The sequence below is a fragment of the Oncorhynchus tshawytscha genome, linkage group LG09 (assembly GCF_018296145.1).
Source record: "Oncorhynchus tshawytscha isolate Ot180627B linkage group LG09, Otsh_v2.0, whole genome shotgun sequence".
Classification (NCBI taxonomy): Eukaryota; Metazoa; Chordata; class Actinopteri; order Salmoniformes; family Salmonidae; genus Oncorhynchus; species Oncorhynchus tshawytscha.
In genome coordinates, this window is record NC_056437.1 from 62,800,208 (window position 1) to 62,826,217 (window position 26,010).

The 26,010-nt window shown below is 43.7% G+C and overlaps 1 protein-coding gene across 4 annotated transcripts; it reads left to right on the plus strand.

The window, feature by feature from the left end:
• The first annotated feature begins 2,648 nt into the window (after positions 1-2,648).
• Positions 2,649-25,959, plus strand: hirip3 (HIRA interacting protein 3). 4 transcript variants are annotated; one of them, XM_024414693.2, is made up of 8 exons: positions 2,649-2,845; positions 3,734-3,866; positions 7,615-7,768; positions 8,242-8,616; positions 9,008-9,189; positions 10,494-10,638; positions 11,371-11,469; positions 24,660-25,959. In XM_024414693.2, exons 1-8 carry the CDS (start codon positions 2,775-2,777, stop codon positions 24,845-24,847), a joined length of 1,347 nt encoding a protein of 448 aa, XP_024270461.1. In that variant the 5' UTR covers positions 2,649-2,774; the 3' UTR covers positions 24,848-25,959. The 4 variants fall into 4 exon arrangements, with proteins under 4 accessions (XP_024270461.1, XP_024270458.1, XP_024270457.1 ...); XM_024414690.2 differs by having other exon boundaries at positions 2,650-2,845; positions 8,251-8,841; XM_024414689.2 differs by having other exon boundaries at positions 2,652-2,845; positions 8,242-8,841.
• The last annotated feature ends 51 nt before the right edge of the window (positions 25,960-26,010 follow it).

Here is a 26,010-nt window from a genome sequence, read left to right on the forward strand (position 1 = left end):
GTCTGTTCACACGCTATGCTTTATCTTGGCCAGGTCGCAGTTGTAAATGAGAACTTGTTCTCAGCTAGCCTACCTAGTTAAATAAAGGTGAAATCAAATAAATAAAAAAGCATGAGAAACTGTGTTTAAACCGAAGATCTGTGAAGTTATCTTTGAAAGACAGGGTCCTGAAAAAGGGACATTTCTTTTTTTGCTGAGTTTATTATCACCCTAACTAGTAAGGTGGCTAGCAATTCGTCAACACCCCCGTCCCTTACCAACCATGGCACTGTTTTACTCCAGGAGCTTGCAAGAGCTGCCAAAGATAACAGTAACGGATGTATATTGTCTGGCCAAGACCAGTAGCAAAGCACCGACCTCCAAGTTGAAAAAAGGATTCAAACTTTGTCTCTGTTACCTTTTCAACTATGAAGGTAAATTTAGCCAATTTGCCTATCAGACCAGACAAGGACGTTTATTCAAAGCTGTAACGTAGTTTAAGAAATGCTTTTTTACAGTAGCTAGCTAACATTTCTCATTTTTATTCCAAACTGTTTTCGAACAGGGACAAAGTGACGAGAGGTCAGCATAGGGGCTTGCTGCTACAGGTCCACGAGGAAAAATGAGAAACCACAGTTTGAGTGTAGGGTGAAAAGTCAGCTGTTTGTGAGGCTACATGCCGGTTACACAGTCAGAGATGAAGCCTAGTCTTAGACTAAGAAGTAACGGTCAATGGAGAGCTGCATTAAGAGGCATTGCTTAGTCTAGGACTAGGATTAGCCCATGTCGATGAAACCGTTATTGGTGGAGTAATTGTTCAGTTGTCTTCCTTGCTGTTTATGTAAGCTCTTATGTTGGACGCATTAGATTCAATTTAAACAAGGGCATATACCCTTAATAGAAACGTTTAAACCTGTATTGCTGTAATGAATTTAGTGGCTGTTGCATGTTTCGCCAGTCACTTCTGTCTGCTGGTCGTGACACATGAGTGATTTTTATAGTTGAATAATAATTTTTTACATCATAGGTTGTACTTAAGCCCTAAGAACCTGTAACAATGACACATCACTGTTCATATGTTGCTGGCACTGCATCATGCAACCACACAGTTGCATTACTATTCCAGTCTGCACACAATTCCCAGATGGGAACACCAGTCGTCCCACCTGTGCACAGCTGCAGAGGCCTAGCAGCAGTGGCATAAGCCAAGAACATGTTTTAATAGCTATACCACATAACATCATATGGTTATAATAACGTCATAATGATAATAAATTATATGATGAAAACATAAATTGTCTCATGATTAGATTTAGAATAGTGCCCCTGTACTGTCTTTTTACAGGGTCTGCAACCTGGGCCCATAGGAAAAATGACCATCACCAAGCCCACCAAAAAGCGCATGGCAGAAGGAGGGATTAGGTGAGTATTACCTAGTAGCTGGTCATATTCTATTACACTTTGACTATATCAAATTATTTAATTTCAGGTGGTTTCAAGTACATTGTTTAGATTTGCTAACCACAGCGGCTGCTGTACACTCCAGCACCCTTCTTGGAACACTCCCTGACCTCTCAGTTTTCCAGATAGAAGAGGCATACAAGAGCTTTGACCCTCTATCCAAGCCATTGATCTGCAGCATGGGGATATCTGCTGAAAAGCAGATATCCCACTTTGGAAAGGTACAGGTGGGGAGCCTCCTGTCTTACCAGCAGCCTCCAATCACAACGTGACACAGTTCACCATAAGGAGACACCAGCATTCCCGTCACTGCCCCTAGATGGCAACTTTCAAGGCTGCACATTTGTGCTCAGTGAAGACCAGCTTCACATAGTCTCTTCAGGTGAGAGAATACAGAGATCCAGTGGTGTTCACTAATTAGAAGGCTGACTGGTACTAATGTGTACATGCAAAAGTTCTTAGGCAGGAAAAACTAAATAACAAGGGAGAAGCTCCTTTATCTTTCAATTAATTAAAAACAAAACTAATCTCTGAAATTAATTAATTAAAAAGAATTCAGTTAATGTTTCTGTCCTCTTGTCCGTGTAAAAAAACTCTTTATAACATTTTGTTCAGAGTATAAGCAGAGGTGTTAATTAACAAATGGACTACAGGGTGTAAGACAATGGATGGTCACAGCAAAAAAAGTTAAGATGCATTGCAGTAATAGCTCATTGCTCCTTGGCCCATGCCTTCACAAGAGGCCCAAAACTGGGAGTTTTGTGAAAAGGCAAGCCACAGCCCAGATGCAGTTGATGCTTCCCATCGGTGACATGAGGTTCTTTTGGACATCGTAGTTATTCCACATCGAAGGTACTGCTCCCTTCAGACGTCGAAGCCCACCATAAGGTTCAATGAAATCTTAATTTCCTAAATTTCAATAAAGATGCCGGAACAAATAACGTTAACGTCATTAGCATTAACGTTAGCTAGGTACTGGTAGCTAACATTGCTAGCTAAAGAGACAATCGAATTACAAAAAACACTAACTGAACGGATAAACAGAATTTAAAACACGAATGATTTTTTAAAAAAGCTATAGAAATGATTATATTAAAATACTGAGGTAATGATAAAACGAGCGATTTCGGGGCGAGTATGGCTACAATCAGGCTGACAGGAAGCTATGTATAGGGACGGAAGTGGGCGTTGCTACGTTGTGCAAAAATTCTGTTGTCTTGAAATCCACATGACGACACAAACAGCAAGTAATACGTAGCTAGTTGCGTCATTACGCAATGTTGTGCCAAATCTGGAGGGAAAAAACAAGCAGCAACGTTTTATCTGGCTAATAAATGAAGTCAGCGGAGGAAACACAGATTCGGAGGTTCGTTTCTGGACAACTCCGTGATTGTCCTGACCTAAGGTAAACTCCCTTTTGCAGTTTCTTTAGACGAAGTCAAATCATGCATGGAAATTCTTGCTAGCTTGTGGCAAAGGTTTAACATACCATCACCGCTCTTGCGTGGTTGGCTTGCATGTTCCCCTGTTTGCCGTGTCTGCTCTCTAACGCCCAGGGCCCCATTTCCCAAAAGCTAAGTTCATCATTAGAACCATAGTTAAATCTCGAGCTGTTTCCCTAAACCATCTAAAGTTCCACTTAAACGCTCATTAATTACCGATTGCCTCAGACCACTCGAATGCCTCCTTCACAATACCCATAAGCGCTATTCGTTATTTTTGAACGACTCTTTTTACTGACTGGAAAGTCATTGGTGGCATTCCAGTCCCTGGTTCGAATCCAAGCTGTATCACATCCGGCCGTGATTGGGAGTCCCATAGGGCTGCGCACAATTGGCCCAGCGTTGTCTTGGTTTGGCGGGGGTAGGCCCTCATTGTAAATAAGAATGTGTTCTTAACTGACTTGCCTAGTTAAATTAAAAAATTCACTCTGCAGAAGTCCGAGCATTTATACTTTGTGGAGCAGAGCTCTTGTGAAGAAAGTTGTCCTTCTGTGGATTTTATATGGTGGTTGGCAACCAACTTTAAGGTTAAGGTGCCTTATTTATTTTTTATTTAACTAGGTAAGTCAGTTAAGAACAAATGTTTATTTACAATGACGGCCTACCCCGGTCTAAACCCTACCCAATAATCTTGTCTCTCTAAGGAAATGAAATATATAATGAAATACTACATCCCCTGAAGATTTCCCCAGCACTACTTCATATTTGTCATAATGTCAGTTTCCATTCTCTGTTTCATTGAAAATGTATCTATTTCATTCTCTTTTTTTCCTCCTTACTCTGTCTCCTAGCACATTGACTCTTGGCATCTTAAGAGGGCGGTATTTGGCATGTGTTGGCCGGGACTCACTAAACCAGGAGGACAGACAGTTGATGAAGAGAGTGGTAGAGGAGGAACTGCTGAGGATGCAGGTAAAGATGTTTGTGAGTAGATACGATTTTGTCAATCAATATATCTCCCTCAGACCTGGATCAAATAGGTAAGTACTTGAAATAAACTCAATGTAGTTTGCCCAGTACCATGGAACAGTCTCAAAAGTGCAAACCTTCAACCTAAATCAAGCAGATTGCAGGTACTTTCACATATAGCTTATGTCTGTATGTATTTGTAAGTAAAGTTTATGACATGTATTTGACCCAGAGCTGCTGTCCTGTCTTTCACAGTTTGATGCCCCATAACTTTTGGTAAAATATTTTCTTTCTCCATTGAGTACACACAGATCTGAAGTGATTGGGTGAAAAGATGACTGCTACAGGTCTTGGGTGGTCAGAAGTGTGGAAGGAATCATTTTGAAGTACATTTCGTTCTTAAATACACTGAACAAAAATATAAACGCATCATGTAAAGTGTTGGTCCCATGTTTCATGAGCTGATTTTCCAGATGCACAAAAAGCGTATTTCTCAAATTTTGTGCACAAATTTGTTTACATTCCTGTTTGTGAGCATTCCTCCTTTGATAAGATGATCCTTCCACCTGACCGGTGTGGCATATCAAGAAGCTCATTAAACAGCATGATCATTACACAGGTGCACCTTGTGCTGGGGGCAATTAAAGGGCACTCTAAAATGTGTGGTTTTGTCACACAACACAATGCCACCAATGTCTGTTTTGAGGGAGCACGCAATTGGCATGCTGACTGCAGGAATGTCCACCAGAGCTGTTGCCAGAGAATTGAATATTAATTTCTCTGCCATAAGCTGCCTCCAAAGTGGTTTTGGAGAATTTGGCAGTACGTCCAACCGGCCTCACAGCCGCAGACCATGCAGTTTGTTGTCGTAACTGACTTCAGTGGGCAAATGCTCACCTTCGATGGCCATTGGCACTCTGGCGAGTGTGCTCTTCACGGATGAATACCGGTTTCAACTGTACCGGGCAGATGGCAGACAGCGTTTTTATAGTGTTTGGGCGACAGTTTGCTGATGTCAATGTTGTGAGCCGAGTGTTCCATGGTGGTGTTATGGTATGGGCAGACAAATTATGGACAACAAACAGAATTGCATTTTATCAATGGCAATTTTAATGCATTGTCGTGCCATTCATCCGCCTCCATCACTTCAAGTTTCAGCACGATAATACGCAACCCCACGACGCAAGGATCTGTACACAATTTCTGGATGCTGAAAATGTCCCAATTCTTCCATGGCCTGCATACTTACCAGACATGTCACCCATTGAGCATGTTTGGAATGCTCTGGATCGCTGTGTATAACAGCTTTCCCGCCAATATCCAGCAACTTCACACAGCCAATGAAGATGAGTGGGACGACATTCCACAGGCCACAATCGACAGCCTGATCAACTCTATGCAAATATGTCGCACTGCATGAGGCAAATGGTGATCACATCAGATACTGACTGGTTTTCTGATCCATGCACCTGACTATTTGTATTTTTAAAATTTGTATTTAAAAAAAAAAATTGTAGGGTATCTGTGATCAACAGATGCATATCTGTATTCCCAGCCATGTGAAATCCATAGATTAGGGCCTAATGAATTTACAGTGCATTCGGAAAGTATTCCCCTTGACTTGTTCCACAACTTGTTAAGTTACAGCCGTTACAACCCCCCCTGCATCTACACACAGTACCCCATATTGACAAAGCAAAAACAGGTTTTTAGAAATATTTGCACATTTGATCAAATTAAAAAAACTCACATTTACTTTAGCATTCAAACCCTTTACTCAGTACTTTGAATCGCCTTTAGCAGCAATTACAGCGTCAAGTGTTCTTGGGTATGACAGTACAAGCTTGACACACTTGTATATGTGGAGTTTCTTCCCTTCTCTGCAGATCCTCTCAAGCCCTGTCAGGTTGGATGGGGAGCATCGCTGCACAGCTATTTTCAGGTCTCTCCCGATATGTTCAAGTCCGGGCTCTGGCTGGGCCACTCTTGGCCATTCAGAGACTTGTCTTGGCTGTGTGAAGGTGAACCTTCGCCCCAGTCTTGTCCTGAGCGTTTCATAAAGGATTTCTCTGTACTTTGCGCCGTTCATCTTTCCCTCGATCCTGACTAGTCTCGCTGCCACTGATAAAAAATCCCCACAGCATGATACTGCCACCACCATGGTTCACCATAGGGATGGTGCCAGGTTTCCTCCAGATGTGACACTTGGCATTCAGGCCTAAGAGTTCCATCTTGGTTTCATCAGACCAGAGAACCTTGTTTCTCATGGTCTGAGAGTCTTTGGGTGCCTTTTAGCAAACTCCAAGCGGGCTGTCATGGGCCTTTTACTGAGGAGTGGCTTCCGTCTGGCCACTCTACCATAAAGGCCTGACTGGTGGAGTTTTTCAGAGATGGTTGTCCTTCTGGAAGGTACTCCCATCTCCACAGAGGAACTCTGGAGCTCTGTCAGAGTGACCATCGGGTTCTTGGTCACTTCCCTGACCAAGGCCCTTCTCCCCAGATTGCTCAGTTTGGCTGGGTGGCCAGCTCTAGGAAGAGTCTTGCCGGTTCCAAACTTCTTCAATTTAAGAATGATGGAGGCCACTGTGTTCTTGGAGACCTTAAATGCAGCAGACAGCAGACCCTTCCCCAAATCTGTGCCTCAACACAATGCTGTCTCGGAGCTCTACGGACAATTCCTTCAACCTCAAGGCTTGGTTTGTGCACTGTCAACTATGGGACCTTTATATAGATGGGTGTGTGCCTTTCCAAATCATGTCCAATGAATTTACCACAGGTGGACTCAATCAAGTTGTAGAAACATCAAGGATGATCAATGAAAACAGGATGCATCTGAGCTCAATTTCTAGTCTCATAGCAAAGGGTCTGAATACTTTGTTTTTATTTATTTTTAAAAATTGTGCAAAAATGTCTTAACCTGTTTTTGCCTTTTCATTATGGGGTATTGTGTGTAGATTGAGGGAACATTTTTTTTGTTGTGAATTTTACCCCGTTTTCTCCCCAATTTCGTGGTATCCAATTGTTTAGTAGCTATTATCTTGTCTCATCGCTACAACTCCCGTACGGGCTCGGGAGAGACGAAGGTTGAAAGTCATGCGTCCTCCGATACACAACCCAACCAAGCCGCACTGCTTCTTAACACAGCGCGCATCCAACCCGGAAGCCAGCCGCACCAATGTGACGGAGGAAACACCGTGCACCTGGCAACCTTGGTTAGCGCACACTGCGCCCGGCCCGCCACAGGAGTCGCTGGTGCGCGATGAGACAAGGATATCCCTACCGGCCAACCCCTCCCTAACCCGGGCGACGCTAAGCCAATTGTGCGTCGCCCCACGGACCTCCCGGTCGCGGCCTGGGCGCGAACCCAGAGTTTCTGGTGGCACAGCTGGCGCTGCAGTACAGCGCCCTTAACCACTGCGTCACCCGGGAGGCCGAGGGAACTTTTAATCCATTTTTGAATAAGGCTGTAACGTAACAATGTGAAAAGTCAAGCGGTCTGACTTTCCGAATGCTCTGCATTTCAATTGACTGATTTCCTTGTGAATTGTAACTCAGTTAAATCATTAATTGTTGCGTTTTTATATTTTTGTTTAGTTTATTTCGGATGAGAAGTCACTACAGTTTTCCAGTCCCAATTACATTACATTCATGTTATTGCTCCTGGTAGGTGCATGCTGTCACGACAGTCCCGAGCTGTTGCATTTATCTCGATTCGAGCTGGTTTCGATTATAATCTGACCTGGGACCTCTGCCTCTCTCTCAGGACAGTGATAGCAGTGACAATGAAGCCATTATCCACGTTACCCCGACGCCTCTCCACAACAAACGGAAGAGGGGTAAGGAGGAGGAGAAAGGAGGCAGGACCAAAGCAGATGGATCCAAGGCAAAGAGATCTCGGCTTCAGTCGGCCCAATCAGGTCATTTCCAATAGTAGTGGCCCTTGGGTGAAATTCTCCTCACTTAAAACGGCACAGAACTGTTAACAAAAATGTCTCCGTACTATTTATTTATATTAAGCTTTTTTTAAATAAATGTCTGAAAATGTTTATTATCCAATAACTTGAGTTAGTGTGTTGCAACCTGTCCACAGCTCAACTTATATTATGTGCAGTCCCATCTATTTAAGTTTTTAATTATAGCGGTGTAATGAAAATGCTGCCCTTTGTCATAGTGAAAGCCCACAGTGTGTGCTGCGGTTCATATTGCTGGTCAAATATTAACTTGAGACACATTTATTCAGATTTGTGTGACCCATGCCTATTATGAAGTTGACTCATCCCATGATTTGTTTTAAAGAATTAAGACTTACCATATCTGTGATGGCCACGGAATTTTAAGCAATATTTTCTCAATCTAATTTGGACATTTTATTTCCTTTAACTATTTTAAGATTCCCCAGATTCTGGACTCGAGAGAGTGGGAAATGGAGAAAGGCAGATGGCGGAAGAAGAGGAGGGGAAGGTCATGGGAAGTGTTGAGCAAGTTTCCCAAATCGGCACAAAGAAAAACAAAGGGGGACACAAAGGAGTACACAATGGTGGGAAGACTGAAACTAGCTCAGAAAGTGATGTTGAGATCAAAACGGTGAATCGGAGGAAGAGCGAACATGACTCTGAAGTCGAGGAAGAAGATTTTGAGGAGAACAAAAAGTGGAAACGAGATGAAACCCACAAACAGGAAAAGGACAAAGTCAATTCAGAAAGTGACTCTGAAGAGGATAAAAAAAGAGCGGGAGGAAAAGAAAATGTGGATGTGAAAGTGCAGAGTAAGTGTTTGAAAAGGAGGGAGAGTGGAAATGAGGTAAAGGGAAAACCATTGCAGAGAAGAGAAAGAGTGCAGGTTGTTGGGAGTGACTCGGAGCACATTGGAGAGGCTGAAGTAATGGCGCAGAAAGGGGTGAAAATACAAAGAAATGACAACGACGCCAGGTCAGAGAGTGAGGGAGAAAAGAATGACGGTGCATCTTCAGAGGAAGCCAGCGGGGGAGAGGGTGAGTTATCTAGTGGGTGTGTTCATGAGCATGCATAATGTGTCCTAGTAAAGGCCCAAACATAGTGAAAAATCCAGGGATAGGATACCATTATGTTGCCCCAATGACAAGCGTTCAAGTAATGTACTATTTCCCCCTCCCTAAAGTAATTTTTCTTCTTTCTCAGATGAAACCGAAGAAGTGATGACTAAGACGAAGGATGAGCCAGCCCAAGACTCTGACTCTGGCTCATCCCTCCCATCATTGGAGGACGAACAGGAAAGTGAGGTCAGGCCAGAACAGGTGAAAAAGAGGAAGTCTGTGGCTAAGCGGCCAATAAAGGGTGAGAGCGGATCCAAAGGTGGAAAGGTGAGGCCAGTTGGCTTCTATGCCAACTCAAGCACACAGTAGGCATAGGTAGTTGCCAACACACTTTCACATTCGCAATGTACCTGGTTCAGACCTGGTTCAAATACTGAAGTAGTTCTAAAGGTATTGGGTCAATATAATACGCAGTATGATGAAATTACAAGCCAAAGGCAAGGTGGAGCAACTGCTATATTGCCCATGCGTCTCCAAATCCCTTCTGATCTATACAAAGTGTTGCCTGGAAACCCAACGTTGAATTGCATAGATTTCTTGGTTTTGGCAGAAGTTAGCTTTTTGAATCGGGACAGTTTCCCATCCTGACCTTTACAAGCCAGAATGTTTAATAAATAGAATTTTAACATTGATGTAATTATACTTTCCTGTGGATATATTGTCTCGCATTCCCTACCACCAAAAGGACCAACTGAATGAACAACCGGTAAAGTATGTTAAAATATAATTTTATTCAACATTCTGGTTTGTAGGGGTTGTAAGAGGAAACTTGCCTGACTCAAACGCTAATTTCTGCCTGACGAAGAATTCTATACAATTTTATGTCTGGTTTCAAGGCAATATAAAGTGTAGAGGCAAGTGGCTCTTTCTGGAATCAGCCTTACATGGAACCCAAACTGGCTGCGCGCGTGCCATCGTGCATAAATGTATTTTGTCCCCATACACCAAACGCGGTCATGACACGCAGGTTAAAATATCTGAACCAATTACTTTAATTTGGGGACAGGTCGAAAAGCATTAAACATGTATGGCAATTTAGCTTGCACTTGCTAGCTAATTTGTCCTATTTAGCTAGCTTGCTGTTGCTAGCTAATTTGTCCTGGGATATAAACATTGAGTTATTTTTCCAGGAATGCACAAGGTCCTCTACTCTGACAGTTAATCCACACAAACGGTCAAACGAATCGTTTCTTGTAATCTCTCCTCCTAGGCTGTTTAATCTTTGAATTTATATGGTGATTGGCATCTACACTTTCATAGTATTGCCACGACAACTGGCAAAACAGTGTGTCTTTCAATCACCCACGTGGGTATAACCAATGAGGAGATGGCACCTGGGTACCTGCTTCTATAAACCAGTGAGGAGATGGGAGAGCGATCTGCGTCAGAAATAGAAATTACTTCTATTTTAGCCCTTGGCAACGCAGACGCTCGTTGGCGCGCCCGAGCACTGTGGGTGCAAAAATTTAGTAACATATTTTCTTACATTTATTTTGCAACGCGAGTGGTGTAGTCAGGGTATTAGCCTAGGCTAATCCTGGAAAAATGTGCTCCATCCATGTAACATGAAGGACAACACGGCGGTAGCCAGGCTGAAGCGTTACATCGCCCTCTGTGGTGTGAGACGGAACTACAAGAAGCTCCTGGATGGCTGCTGCTCCATCAAGTCAAAGGTGGCTGTGCTGAAGAGGGAGCTTGAAGAACTGGGTGTCGAAGGTAATTGGGGGGGCTGGGGCAATGAATTTAAATTCTCTCATTTGGTCCGTATGCCCTCGCTCACTCCACCAAATTGAAAATATTTCAATTGACTGAATAGGTTGTACGCAATAGCTCCATGTAGCCTTTCAATTGGTTAAAGGGCGAATCCACTATATTGTTTACACCTATGTGATACTTTTAAAGTCCTGTTTATACCTAGCGCTAATGTGTCCTTTGTCCTGATCTTGTCAACATTCTGATTGTGCACGCAATTTGACAGACATTTTTATACCATGTGTATGTCCACTGTGCCGCATTGTTACCAGATTTCCAGGACCCTGCCTGTATGCATAATTGTTTTAATAATATTATATGTATTTTAAAGACTCTTATTGATGTTTTAAATCAATGGTGTCACCTGTCAATGATTTGAGGGTGAGATGACGATGATTTAAATGGCTTCACTGTCCAGATGCGTCTACACTTGTAAGTATATCCAGACACGATGCGTGCCTGACTACCTCTGAATGTGATCAGATCTTCCTAATCACCATCGGATCACAATGCGTCTTTTAATCTACACCTATATAAAAAAAAATTGGGGACAATCAGAATGTGGACAAGATTAGTACGAAGGACACATTAGCACCAGGTATAAACGGGGCTGATATCCGTGAGGTGGAGTGAGCCATGGTGGCATTGCTGGACAGTGAACTTGCTGGGGACTAATGGCTTCTGTCTCCCCCTCAGGCCAGCCTTCTATAGAGAGGTGTAAGAAAGCCAGACTTAAGAGAGAGGAGGCTCAGGAGTTGGCAGACCTAGATGTCTGCAACATCATAACTACACAAGGTGACATTTTCGCCCCCACTCCTTAATCAACTGCTTGCTTCTAGATCTTAGCTGATTGCATACCCTGACCATGCACTCTGATTGGCTAGGTGGATATTTTCTGTTCTATTGCTTTAATAGTCTTATCCAATCTTCATCTTTGTTTCAACTTTAGGTACAGGGAATACTTGTTGAAGCACAAACTGTAGATCTGAAATCGAAATGTAGATCAAATGAACAATAAAGTTAGACTGGTTGTAAAAAATTAAACCTAAAGTAGCAATAAACAGGGTGTCTGAGGGTCCTTAGTCTTAAATTAATTTCAGATTTTTAAAGGGTTTAAGTCTTAATGTCATCAATTTAGTTTTCAAAGGTCTTAAAACATGCGATGGAGATGACTACATTGTTTGTTATATTGTGCTGCTGCTTAATTGTTGCCACCATGCCCATTTTATTTGTTTACATCAAATAATACTCAAGGTGCACTTTCAAGATGGGGAGCCCTCCACATGTGCACTTCTGTGTGTGCGAGTCTGGCCATTGCCAGAGGGGGGAAAGAGAAGAGATCAAGGTAGCCTATACAATTTGATAGACCACAACATTAGCTAGAGTTGTCCTCTTACCAAATACATTTTGCTTACGTTGGTGATAAGGCTACACAATGTTCCTGCAGATTTTTTGGTGTTCTTAAACCATTATTTTTTCAACAGTAAGGTGCATTAACCTGCTTCTTGTAATGAAAGCATCTGCCCCTATTTCGCTTCTCTCGCACTCCGTCTCCCCCTTTGCACACAGAGTAAAAGGAGAGTTGCAACTCTAGTTAATGTTGTAAATACTACCACCATAACTGTTAACGTACCAGCATTTACACCCGGTGCACATGACCGTAAGAGAGACTGACTAATGGGCCCCAATTTGCCTATTTAGTGTCACCATGTAAGTCTGAGTGTTCAGTCGAACAAATAATGGCGTGAGCATGCCTAAATATACAATTTGTGTGTTGTCTTTGAGACCGGTATAGTGTTTCATCGGTGATCATTTTTGTTTGCATGATTTTGAAATGGGTTATGGCCTATTTAGTGTCACCATGTAAGTCTGTGAGTGTTCAGACTTATTCTTTGACAGGTGTTGCTCGCATTTTGCGAAAGGAGAACAATTACGTGATTTGATATATTGAACTAAGTCCTGCGCATAAGCTATACATGAATATAGTGACACGATAGGAAAGATGGTTCAGAAACTTAAGAACCAAGCTCGAGTTATCAGTGTGGCCCTGTCACCGGGACATGTTGAAATAATGTATCGTCACACGTAGAATAGAAACCTTCAGGCTTCTGTCATAACTGTCCATTTATTGGAAAGAAATTTACAGGGAGCAGTTTGGAAAAAATGAATCCCGTCCGATTTGTCCTCTGGAATAACTAATCCTGTGCAAATAAGTCTTTGGTCACGTGTATGCGATGCATACATGTGTGACGTAAAGAGAACAGGTTGAGGGAATAATGAATGTTTTTCCTAAACAAATTAGGGATTTTGTTCACAGAACTTTTGAGTCAAATGGCTTTATGTTGCAGCTTCAGCAACACGGACAGAGCGATAAACACTTTGTTCTGTTGTGGTGAGGAGAGAGGAAACAGGTGCTATAGTGCTAAAATATACATATTTTTTTAACAAAGCGCAGCAAGTCAGCCCGGCACAATCAAATCGATTGCTGGTTGGACTCACTCGTCATTTGTATGACTTAATTATTTAATCAAACCATGTGCTGAATGCATCAGAGAAGCTCCGTGAATATAGTTGATTAGAACACATAGGATGTGTCAGTATATGAGGAAAATACACATGGAAAAATGTAGACCAATTGATTGGTTGAAATATTGTTTGGGGTGGGGGAAAGCCCTAATTTGAGAAGATGTGCCAGCGGAGCAGAGCGGAACATTTGCGGTGTATACATCAAGTAGCCTATATAGGCATACCAATGGAAAGTTTTTGTAGGACATTACATTTACTGTTCAATCAATTGCATGGCTATCTAGCAACAATATCATATTTAAAGTAAATACACACCTGTATTTGGGGAGTTTCTCCCATTCTTCTCTGCAGATCCTCTCAAGTTATGTCCGGTTGGATGGGGAGCGTTGCTGCACAGCTATTTTCAGGTCTCTCCAGAGATCGGGTCCAAGCTCTGGCTGGGCCACTCAGAGGCTTGTCCCAAAGCCACTCCTGCATTGTCTTGGCTGTGTGCTTAGGGTCTTGTCCTGTTGAAGGTGAACCTTTGCCCCAGTCTGAGGTCCTGAGCGCTCTGGAGCAGGTTTTCATCAAGGATCTCTCTGTACTTTGCTCCGTTCATCTTTGCCTCGATACTGACTAGTCTCCCTGCCGTTGAAAAACATCTCCACGGCATGATGCTGCCACCATGCTTCACCGTAGAGATGGTGCCATGTTTCCTTCAGACGTGACGCTTGCCATTCAGGCCAAAGTGTTCCGTCTTGGTTTCATCAGACCAGAGAATCTTGTTTCTCATGGTCTGAGATTATTTTGGTGCCTTTTGTTAAACTCCAAGCGGGCTGTCATGTGCATTTTACTGAGGAGTGGCTTCCGTCTGGCCACTCTACCATAAAGGTTTGATTGGTGGAGTGCTGCAGAGATGGCTCTCCCATCTCCACAGAGGAACTCTGCAGCTCTGTCAGAGTGACCATCGGGTTCTTGGTCAAATCCCTGACCAAGGCCCTTCTCCCCCGACTGCTCAATTTGGCCAGGCGGCCAGCTCTAGGAAACTCCAAACTTCTTCCATTTAAGAATGGAGGACACTGTTCTTGGGGACCTTAAATGCTGCATACATTTTTTTAGTACCCTTCCCCAGATCTGTGCCTCGACACAATCCTGTCTCGGAGCTCTACGGACAATTCCTTCGACCTCATGGCTTTGTTTTTCCTCTGGCATGCACTGTCAAGTATGGGACCTTTTTATATAGACAGGTGTGCCTTTCCAAATCATGTCCAATTATTTGAATTTACCACAGGTGGACTCCATGTTGTAAAATCATCTCAAGGATGATTGATGGAAACAGGATGCACCTGAGCTCAATTTTGAGTCTAATAGCAAAGGGTCTGCATATTTATGTAAATAAGGTATTTCTGTATTTTGTTTGCCCCCAAATTTCAGAAACTGTTCATTTTATTATTATGGGGTATTGTGTGTAGATTTTAAAAATTAAACAATAATTTTAGAATAAGGCTGTAATGTAACTGGTAAAAAGCCAAGGGCTTTGAATACTTTCCAAATGTACTGTACTTAGTTACATATGAGAAAATCAGTCAATTGAAGTAAATAAATGAGGCCCTAATCTATGGATTTCACATGACAGGGAATGCAGGTATGCATCTGTTGGTCAAACACCTTATACAAAATTGGGCCTCAACGGGCTTCAGAATCTGGTCACGGTATTTTTGTGCATTCAAATGGCCATTGATAAAATGCAATAATGTTCGTTGTCTGTAGCTTATCCGTCACCATGGGAACTCTGTTCACAACATTGACATCCACAAACTTCTCGCTCACATGATGCTATACACGTGTCCGGTTGGACATACTGCCGAATTCTCTAAAATGACATTGGAGGCGGATTATGGTAGAAAAATTTACATTCCATTTCCTGACAACTTTGGTGGACATCTCTGCTGTCAGCATGCCAATTGCGTTCTCCCTAAACTTGAGACATCTGTGGCATTGTGTCTCAACTGCATATTTTAGTGGCCTTAGTGCCCCCAGCACGAGGTGCACCTGTGTAATTATCATGTCAATTTTGTCACGTGCGCTAAATACAGCAGGTGTAGACCTTACTGTGAAATGCTTACTTACAAGTCCTTAACCAACAATGCAGTTCATGAAATAGAGTTCAGAAAATATTTACTAAATTAACTGAAATAAAAAGTAACACCGTAACAAGGCTATATACATGGGTACAGGTTAGTTGAGGCAATTTGTACATGTAGGTAGGTGTAAAGTGACTATGCATAGATAATAAACGGCGAGTAGCAGCAGTGTAAAAACAAAGGGGTGGGGGGTGTCGTCAATGTAAATAGTCTGGTTGGCCATTTGATTACTTGTTCAGCAGTCTCATGGCTTAGGGGTAGGAGCTATTAAGGAGCTTTTTGGAACTGGACTTGGCGCCCCGGGACCGCTTGCTGTGTGGAAGCAGAGAGAACGGTGTATGACTGGGTGGCTGAAGTCTTCAACAATTTTTTTTGGGGCTCTCTCGGACTCGGCCTAGTATATAGGTACTGGATGGCAGGAAGCTTGGCCCCAGTGATGTACTGGGCCATATGCACTATCCTCTTTATTGCCTTGCAGTCAGATGCTGAGCAGTTGCCATACCAGGCGGTGATGCAACCGGTCAGGGCTCCCGAGTGGCAATGCATCTCAGTGCAGATGGTGTCACTACAGTCCCTTGTTTGATTCCTGTATCACATACGGCTGTGATTGGGAGTCCCATAGGGTGGCGTACAATTGGCCCAGCGTCGTCTGGGTTTGGCCGGGGTAGGCTGTCATTGTAAATAAGAATTTGTTCTTAACTGACTTGCCTAGTTAAATAAAGGTTTTATTTTATTTTAAATGCTCTCAATGGTGCAGCTGTACCACTTTTTGAGCATCTGGGGACCCATGCCACATCTTCTGTTTCCTGAGGGGGAAAGGTGTTGTCATGCCCTCTTCACGACTGTCTTGGTGTGTTTGGACCATAATAGTTTGTTGATGTAGACGCCAAGGAACTTAAATCTCTCGACCCGTTCCACTACAGCCCCTCTGTGAATGAGGGTGTGTTCATCCCTCCTTTTCCTGTAGTTCACGATCAGCTTCTTTGTCTTGCTCACGTTGAGGGAGAGGTTGTTGTTGTCCTGGCATCACACCCATCAGGGCTACCACCGTTGTGTCGTCAGTAAACTTAATGATGATGGTGTTGTAGTCATGCTTGGCCACGCAGTTGTGAGTGAACAGGGAGTACAGGAGGGGACTAAGCACACAACCCTGAGGGGCCCCCGTGTTGAGGATTGGCGTGGCAGATGATGTTGCCTACCCTTAACACCTGGAGGCGTCCTTTCAGGATGTCAAGGATCCAGTTGCAGAGGTAGTTGTTTAGTCCCAGGGTCCATAGCTTAGTGATGAGCTTTGTGGGCACTATGGTGTTGAATGCTGAGCTGTACAGCATTCTCATGTACGTGTTCCTTTTCTCCAGGTGGGAAAGGGCAGTGTGGAGTGCGATTTGAGATTGCATCATCTGTGGATCTGTTGGGAATTGGAGTGGGTCTAGGCTGTCCGGAAGGATGGTGTTGATGTGAGCCATGATCAGCCTTTCAAAACACTTCATGGCTACTGGCTGGAGTCATTTAGGCAGGTTATTCGCATTCTTGGGCACAGGGACTATGGTGGTCTGCTTAAAACATTTACCCTAGGTATTACAGACTTGGTCAGGGAGAGGTTGCCAATTGGTCCACGCATGCTTGGAGTTCACGTCCTGGTTATCAGTCTGGCCCCGCGGCCTTGTTGACCTGTTTAAAGGTCTTGCTCACATTGGCTACGAAAGGCGTGATCACAGGGATGTAAACCAAATTGAGAGAAGTGTTTTCTGCGTAGTGAAACATGGGACCAACACCTTTACATGTTGCGTTTTTATATTTTTGTTCAGTGTAGATGACCAGCAGGGTCAAATAATAATCACATTGGTTGTAGAGGGTGCAACATTTTTTTTATTTAACTAGCCAAGTCAGTTAAGAACAAATTCTTATTTACAATGACGGCCTACCCGGATGACACTGGGACAATTGTGCAACGCCCTATGGGACTCCCAATCATGGCTGGGTGTGATATAGCCTGGATTCGAACCAGGGTCTGTAGTGACGCCTCTAGCAATGAGGTGCAGTGCCTTTAGACCGTTGCGCCACTCGGGAGCCCCTACATGTCAGCACCTCAGGAGTACATGTCAGTTGGCTTTTCATAGCCGAGCATTCAGAGGTGGAGATGGCAGGTGCAGAAGGGAGAGGTCCTTTGAACAGGTCGAGGTCAGGGAGCAGTTTGTTTTATTGACAATCCTCCACTAGTCCTCACACATTGGGCAACTGAGATATATTGTTAAGCTTTTATTGTTGATCTCTGGTAATGTGCGACCAAACTCTGGGCCGGGAGATACCATGAAATCTCTACTGAGTCACCTTTGATTTTTAATACAGAGCAGGTTTTTTTTGACAACTTGTAACTATATAAATGCAGTCAAAGAACCTAAACAACCCTACCAAGTTCTGGAAGATTATCAAATCAGTGTAGGGTTCTAATGTAATCAATTCCATACCCAGCATTTGGAAATCAGCGTATGTCTTCCCACTGCTATTAGGGTGGAGATCCCCCAGATACTAATAACTATCGTCCTATCTCTAAACACCCTATCCTGGCCAAAGTCTATGAATCCCTAGTGAAGTCAGTTAAACTTCTTAATTGAAAAGAACATACTGAGCGGGGTTCAGTCTGGCTTTAGATCGGGGCACAGCACCACAACTGCAGCTTATGGCAGTGGCAAAAGACATCATTAATGCACTTGATAAAAAGCAACATTGCGCTGTTTGGATTTATCAAAGGCCTTTGATTCAGTTGACCATGAATTGTTGCTAGCTAGACGCAGAAACATTGGTCTCAGTGAAGGGGCAGTAAGTTCCTAAACCAATTATCTTTCTGATGTGTGTGTGTGTGTGTGTGTGTGTGTATATACTGACAATCACAAGTCTAGCTTTCTTGATTAATAGAGGTGTGCCCCAGGGTTCCATTTTAGCTCCTGTGTTATCGATTTTTCTTTTTTTATTAATGATTTGGGAAATGGGATGCAACCAGCAAAGTTACATCTATATACAGTCATACACTGCTCAAAAAAATAAAGGGAACACTTAAACAACACAATGTAACTCCAAGTCAATCACACTTCTGTGAAATCAAACTGTCCACTTAGGAAGCAACACTGATTGACAATAAATTTCACATGCTGTTGTGCAAATGGAATAGACAACAGGTGGAAATTATAGGCAATTAGCAAGACACCCCCAATAAAGGAGTGGTTCTGCAGGTGGTGACCACAGACTACTTCTCAGTTCCAATGCTTCCTGGCTGATGTTTTGGTCACTTTTGAATGCTGGCGGTGCTTTCACTCTAGTGGTAGCATGAGACGGAGTCTACAACCCACACAAGTGGCTCAGGTAGTGCAGCTCATCCAGGATGGCACATCAATGCGAGATGTGGCAAGAAGGTTTGCGGTGTCTGTCAGCGTAGTGTCCAGAGCATGGAGGCGCTACCAGGAGACAGGCCAGTACATCAGGAGACGTGGAGGCCGTAGGTGGGCAACAACCCAGCAGCAGGACCGCTACCTCCGCCTTTGTGCAAGGAGGAGTACTGCCAGAGCCCTGCAAAATGACCTCCAGCAGGCCACAAATGTGCATGTGTCGGTCAGAAACAGACTCCATGTGGGTGGTATGAGGGCCTGACGTCCATAGGTTGGGGTTGTGCTTACAGCCCAACACCGTGCAGGACGTTTGGCATTTGCCAGAGAACACCAAGATTGGCAAATTCGCCACTGGCGCCCTGTGCTCTTCACAGATGAAAGCAGGTTCACACTGAGCACATGTGACAGAGTCTGGAGACGCCGTGGAGAACGTTCTGCTGCCTGCAACATCCTCCAGCATGACCAGTTTGGCAGTGGGTCAGTCATGGTGTGGGGTGGCATTTCTTTGGGGGGCTGCACAGCCCTCCATGTGCTCGCCAGAGGTAGCCTGATTGCCATTAGGTACCGAGATGAGATCCTCAGACCCCTTGTGAGACCATATGCTGGTGTGGTTAGCCCTGGGTTCCTCCTAATGCAAGACAATGCTAGACCTCATGTGGCTGGAGTGTGTCAGCAGTTTCTGCAAGAGGAAGGCATTGATGCTATGGACTGGCCCGCCCGTTCCCCAGACCTGAATCCAATTGAGCACATCTGGGACATCATGTCTCGCTCCATCCACGAACGCCACGTTGCACCACAGACTGTCCAGGAGTTGGCGGATGCTTTAATCCAGGCCACCTCATCAGGAGCATGCCCAGGCGTTGTAGGGAGGCCATACAGGCACGTGGAGGCCACACACACTACTGAGCCTCATTTTGACTTGTTTTAAGGACATTACATCAAAGTTGGATCAGCCTGTAGTGTGGTTTTCCACTTTAATTTTGAGTGTGACTCCAAATCCAGACCTCCATGGGTTGATAAATTTGATTTCCATTGATAATATTTAATTCATTCAGATCTAGGATGTGTTATTTTAGTGTTCCCTTTTTTTTGTTGTTGAGCAGTGTATATATTCATGTGCTCCTTCTCTGGTTCAGGCTGTTGACAAGCTCCAGACTGCTTTTCAATCACTGCAGGCCTCCCTTTATGGTCTTGAATGTACAAATGTACTTTTACCAGAGCTAGAACTCTGCCAGAGAACGTTAGCATTGTCACATCTGGTGATTTGAAAAAGTGGCATCCTACAAATACCTAGGCATTTGGTTGGATGACAAGTTGTCCTTCAAAGTTCATGTGGATAGTCTTGTGACAGAGCTTAAATTGAAATCGGGTTTTTATTTTCGTAACAAGGCTTGCTTCCCGCTTATGGCTAGAAAGAAGCTTGTTCATGACACTTTTCTATCTGTAATTGATTATGGTGACTTGTATATGCACGCAACCTTCGTCTTACAGAGACTGGACTCTGTTTATCATGCATCCTTGCGCTTTATTACAAATGCCAAGTCACTCACCCACCATTGTACAAATGGTAGGTTGGACCTCACTTTATATGTGCAGAAAGATACATTTGTGTTCATCTACAAAGCCCTTTTGGGTAAACTCCCTCTACCTCTGTAGTCCTGGTCACCACCAGCAGTTACCTTACCCAGTCTGCTGGGTGGTTGCTACTTAAAGTCCCCAGGACATTCACAGTATTAGGCAAGACTGCCTTCTCTGCTTGTGCACCAATCGCATGGAATAATCTACAATCCATGCTTCATCTAGATATGTTAGTGCCACCGAATGAATTTAAAATATTGATGGGCGGCTCTGTTAGAGAGGAGTGTGAAATGCTTTATTTTTAGGCTGTATCATGTTTTAATGATTTGTTGCTGTCTTCTTGGCCAGGTCTCCCTTGAAAAGGTGAATTTTCCTGTTTAAATAAAGGTGTAAATAATAATAACTTAAATTCAATTACACCAGATAGGACAGAATGACCCTAGACCCCTGGGCCAACAACGCAGGATATAACCCTACTTTGCCAAAGTACAGCCCCCACACCAGTAGAGTGAAACCAAGACCAAGTTACTACCCTGAGACACGGCTGAGAACAGCCCATGAAGATCTCCCCCACCGCATGAGCCTGAGGAGGCTTTAAACAGGACAGGAAGATCACGTCAGTAACCAAATCCACTCAAGTCGAGTATAATGAAAAAAGCCTGACATTACACCCCCTCCTAAAGATGGCATGGCAGAGCACTCTTAAGCCAGTGACGTGTCCCTCTTAATAGGTTCAGAGACTCCCAGTGGAGAGAAGGGAGCCAGCCAGGCAGAGACAGCAAAGGCGGTTCATCACTCCAGTGCCTTGCTGTTCACCTTTGCACCCCTGGGCCAGACGGCACTCAATCACAAGACCTACTGAAGAGATGAGTCTTCATTAAAGACTTAAAGGTCAAGACCGAGTCGTCTGCATCTTTCACATGGATAGGCAGACCATTCCATAAAAATAAGGGAAAGCCCAGACTATAGTTCTTTGCTCACTGAATAAGGGCATTATTATATTGTACTTTTTGGTTGTAGGCTAATGTTCTAATGTTATAGCATAATACCTCCAGGAGAGCTACTGGGTGTGTAGACTCACTGGGTGATAAGAGAGGTTGTATCTCTGGACATGCTAGTTGTAATGGGTGAGGTCACCGCATGTGTGGGACAAAGGAGGTATCAGAGGTATGAAGAGTGGAACTAGGGGGTCCATTGTAAACTAAAACAATGATAACTAACCTGAACAACAGTATACAAGGCATATTGACATTTGAGAGAGACATACAACGAGGCATAAAGTAATCGCAGGTGTTGATTGGGAGAGCTAGCTAAAACAACAGGTGAGACAACAACAGCTAATCAGTTAACACAACAACAGCAGGTAAAATGGCGATGACTAGGCAGAGAGGGTCGGATTAACTACACACAGAGCCTGAGTTCGCGGCTGGGGCCGACAGATAAAAAAAGAAATAAACAGAATGGAGCACCGTGATTAATAGACATTCCAGTAGGCATCAGCTATGTGGCCAAGTGATCATAGTGTCCAGAGGGAAGCAGTAGATGAAACAGGGGAGCCACCACTACGCTAGCACTCGGGCGACACGGCGTTTAAAGTTAGTAGTGTCTGCTCCGACGGCGGTCAGATGAAGGCACAGCGGATGGAGTATTCGTCGGCAGACCAATCGTGGTGGTGCGGCGGGGCGCTGTGTCGACAGAGAAGCCAGATGGCAAAAGAGGTATTGTAGAATTTAGTTTGCTAGCCGGGAGATGCGCCTGGCTCACGGCTAACTGGTGCTAGTTTCGTGGCAGTGGCGTTAGCCACTATAGCCAATCGGTAGCAGCGGTGAACCGGTGCCAAGATCCAGAGTTTACAGCAAGGATCCGGTGGAGTATTGGGCTCTAGCCGTGTATGAGTGGGGTTTGGGTGAACAGCATTTATTTATTTATTTTACCTTTTATTTAACCAGGTAGGCAAGTTGAGAACAAGTTCTCATTTACAATTGCGACCTGGCCAAGATAAAGCAAAGCAGTTTGACAGATACAACGACAGAGTTACACATGGAGTAAAACAAACATACAGTCAATAATACAGTATAAACAAGTCTATATACGATGTGAGCAAATGAGGTGAGAAGGGAGGTAAAGGCAAAAAAGGCCATGGTGGCAAAGTAAATACAATATAGCAAGTAAAACACTGGAATGGTAGTTTTGCAATGGAAGAATGTGCAAAGTAGAAATAAAAATAATGGGGTGCAAAGGAGCAAAATAAATTAAATACAGTTGGGAAAGAGGTAGTTGTTTGGGCTAAATTATAGGTGGGCTATGTACAGGTGCAGTAATCTGTGAGCTGCTCTGACAGTTGGTGCTTAAAGCTAGTGAGGGAGATAAGTGTTTCCAGTTTCAGAGATTTTTGTAGTTCGTTCCAGTCATTGGCAGCAGAGAACTGGAAGGAGAGGCGGCCAAAGAAAGAATTGGTTTTGGGGGTGACTAGAGAGATATACCTGCTGGAGCGTGTGCTACAGGTGGGAGATGCTATGGTGACCAGCGAGCTGAGATAAGGGGGACTTTACCTAGCAGGGTCTTGTAGATGACATGGAGCCAGTGGGTTTGGCGACGAGAATGAAGCGAGGGCCAGCCAACGAGAGCGTACAGGTCGCAATGGTGGGTAGTATATGGGGCTTTGGTGACAAAACGGATTGCACTGTGATAGACTGCATCCAATTTGTTGAGTAGGCTATTTTGTAAATGACATCGCCAAAGTCGAGGATTGGTAGGATGGTCAGTTTTACAAGGGTATGTTTGGCAGCATGAGTGAAGGATGCTTTGTTGCGAAATAGGAAGCTGGAGGGTTGTTAACAGTGTCCAAAGAAGGGCCGGAAGTATACAGAATGGTGTCATCTGCGTAGAGGTGGATCAGAGACTCACCAGCAGCAAGAGCGACCTCATTGATGTATACAGAGAAGAGAGTCGGTCCAAGAATTGAACCCTGTGGCACCCCCATAGAGACTGCCAGAGGTCCGGACAGCAGACCCTCCGATTTGACACACTGAACTCTATCAGAGAAGTAGTTGGTGAACCAGGCGAGGCAATCATTTGAGAAACCAAGGCTGTCGAGTCTGCCGATGAGGATGTGGTGATTGACAGAGTCGAAAGCCTTGGCCAGATCAATAAATACAGCTGCACAGTAATGTTTCTTATCGATGGCGGTTAAGATATCGTTTAGGACCTTGAGCGTGGCTGAGGTGCACCCATGACCAGCTCTGAAACCAGATTGCATAGCAGAGAAGGTATGGTGAGATTCGAAATGGTCGGTAATCTGTTTGTTGACTTGGCTTTTGAAGAAAGGCACGGTAGGATAGATATAGGTCTGTAGCAGTTTGGGTCAAGAGTGTCCCCCCCTTTGAAGAGGGGGATGACCGCAGCTGCTTTCCAATCTTTGGGAATGGGGCTGGTAAAATGGGGCTGGTATCTGTGCGGAAGGTAAAAGCCACTAACAATGACTAATAAATAGCTTGTAGCTAATTAGCTGGTTAGCTTCTGGAGGTTCTAGAATGTGTTCTGAAGTTTAAAACATTTAAAATAATAGCGATTACCGTATCACATTGGGTGAGGCAGGTTACCGGAAGGTATAATAAAATTAAAAAGCGAAATGAGATTGAAAATCAAGTTGAAATTTCAATACAAAAATACACGAGACACGAACAGAACACGTCTTCACTGCTACGCCATCTTAGATTCTCAGGTGCTGTATGTTTGACTTTTAGGCTTTGTTTTCATTGGTATCATTATAGCTGGTATTGGTACCGAAGCCAAAATTCTTAGTTTATGAATGTCTAGCTAATGATTTAGCCAATTGGAGTAGCCTAAGCAAGTGCAGATGGGCAAACTCATACTTCAGCCATCTATAGCCTAGCCACTATGCTATTACATCCGTTAGGCTACAGGAGAATGCTCATTGCTAAAATAGCACACCTGCCTGAGGCTATAGCCTTTGATGCAAGCGCCATCCCTAAACATATGGGAATATTAGCAGGTGTGTGGCACGCAGACCTCAATTTTTATTAAATTGTATTCAAAATGGCATTCAAGATCTTCAGTCTCTTAAATTCAACTTCATGGAACCTGCAGATACCCTGAATAAAATCAGATGCTATAGGCCATGCAAAAATGGGTCTCTAAACAGGATTTAAAAACCTCAGTGGTATCTGCCTCTCTTACTGGACAGGGTAAATTACCTCTGATATAATGACACTGCTGCTAACTACTAACTCAACAAATCAATGTGTCACTTTGTCTATTAATGAAGACAAAGTAGTAGGGTAAAACCAAAAATGGTCACATGGATGGACGTACTAATTGATAAATTTAACTACTGATGTTCTCCCTCTCTCAGGTCGTCCAAAGCGGAGAGGGGTGTCCATATGGCAGCAACAGTCCTCCCCTCCATCCTCTGCTTACAAGCGTGTAGTCAACTCAAGCTCAGACAGTGAAGAGGACAGTCACGCAGGCAGGGGGCGCAAGAGAGCCACAGACTGGAGTAATCTGCAGGGGATCATCAGTGATGACGCAGACAGCAACTGACAGGCTTTGCTCTTCTGGTCAGGAGGATCAAGTTGCCTCCAGACTAGAAGTCTTCACAGGTCCAAAAAGTTGGACCGGTACCGAAATGGACCTTGGGCTTCCCCACCCGGACCCGATATGCATAAAACATTCTAGACCCGTTCCTGGTCGGCTCCACACCCGATCCGAATGAGAAAAGCAACAGAAAAGTATTATTTTTTTTAAGCTACTTTATTCTGGAAACGAACCTGACCGGGTATTTGGGTACAGATGGGTCCGTGAAGACCTTCACTTTTGCATTTTCCTCTACACGATGGAAGCTTAGTTGCTGGTTGTTTTACTGCCCATTTTAGCTTAATGTTGTCTGTATGGTTCTCAGATACACATGATTAAGGCCTAGATTCAATCAGACCAGCAATGGCAAACACTTGCATAGCAGATGTTTTGGTGGTGTCAGAGATGGAACTGTTTGTGCTGTCAAATCTGTGAGCAGCTGCTGTTGCAGTCATTGTCACAGCCACTGGTATTAAAGTTCACAATGAGGAAGTGTCGGCTATATAGAAATAATTACACTCAAATTGAAAATCATTAACGAAATAATGAGGATTTCTATCATCCTAATCGAGGTGTAGATTACTTCACATTCCAGTGTTCGAACTTGTAAACCAGGCTGAATGGGATTTCTGTTATGAGCGACTCCGTGCAGCCAATGGCAAAGTCCACATTAGGTGTAATGCTTGGAGCCACTTGTGGATTTGACAGCTTTAAAACAGTTCGACCTCTGACACCACTTGCTTTCTAAAGCGGATCTGATTGAATAGAGCCCTAAATCAGTTTCTTCCCTCATTAAAACACTTAGTTGTATGCTAAACAAACCTTTGCAATATAAGCTTTTGCCTTAATTACTTCAGTGTTGCCATGTACAAAGAAAAAAGGTATATTCTTGTATATAGGTACGCAAATATTACTTTTCCTTCTATTGCCGTACAGTTTGAGACCCGTTAGGTTAGCTGTTGAGTCAAGTGTGTGATTTACATGACTATTAGTGCTGTTGTTCCATTTAGTGCTTCCATTAGTGCTCTGTTCTGTTCCATTTAAGTCATGATTCAATAAAGCTTTAGATTTGTATAAATGGTAAGCGTGTTGTCCTTTTCATTGATCAAATAAGGTTGACACTGGTTGCA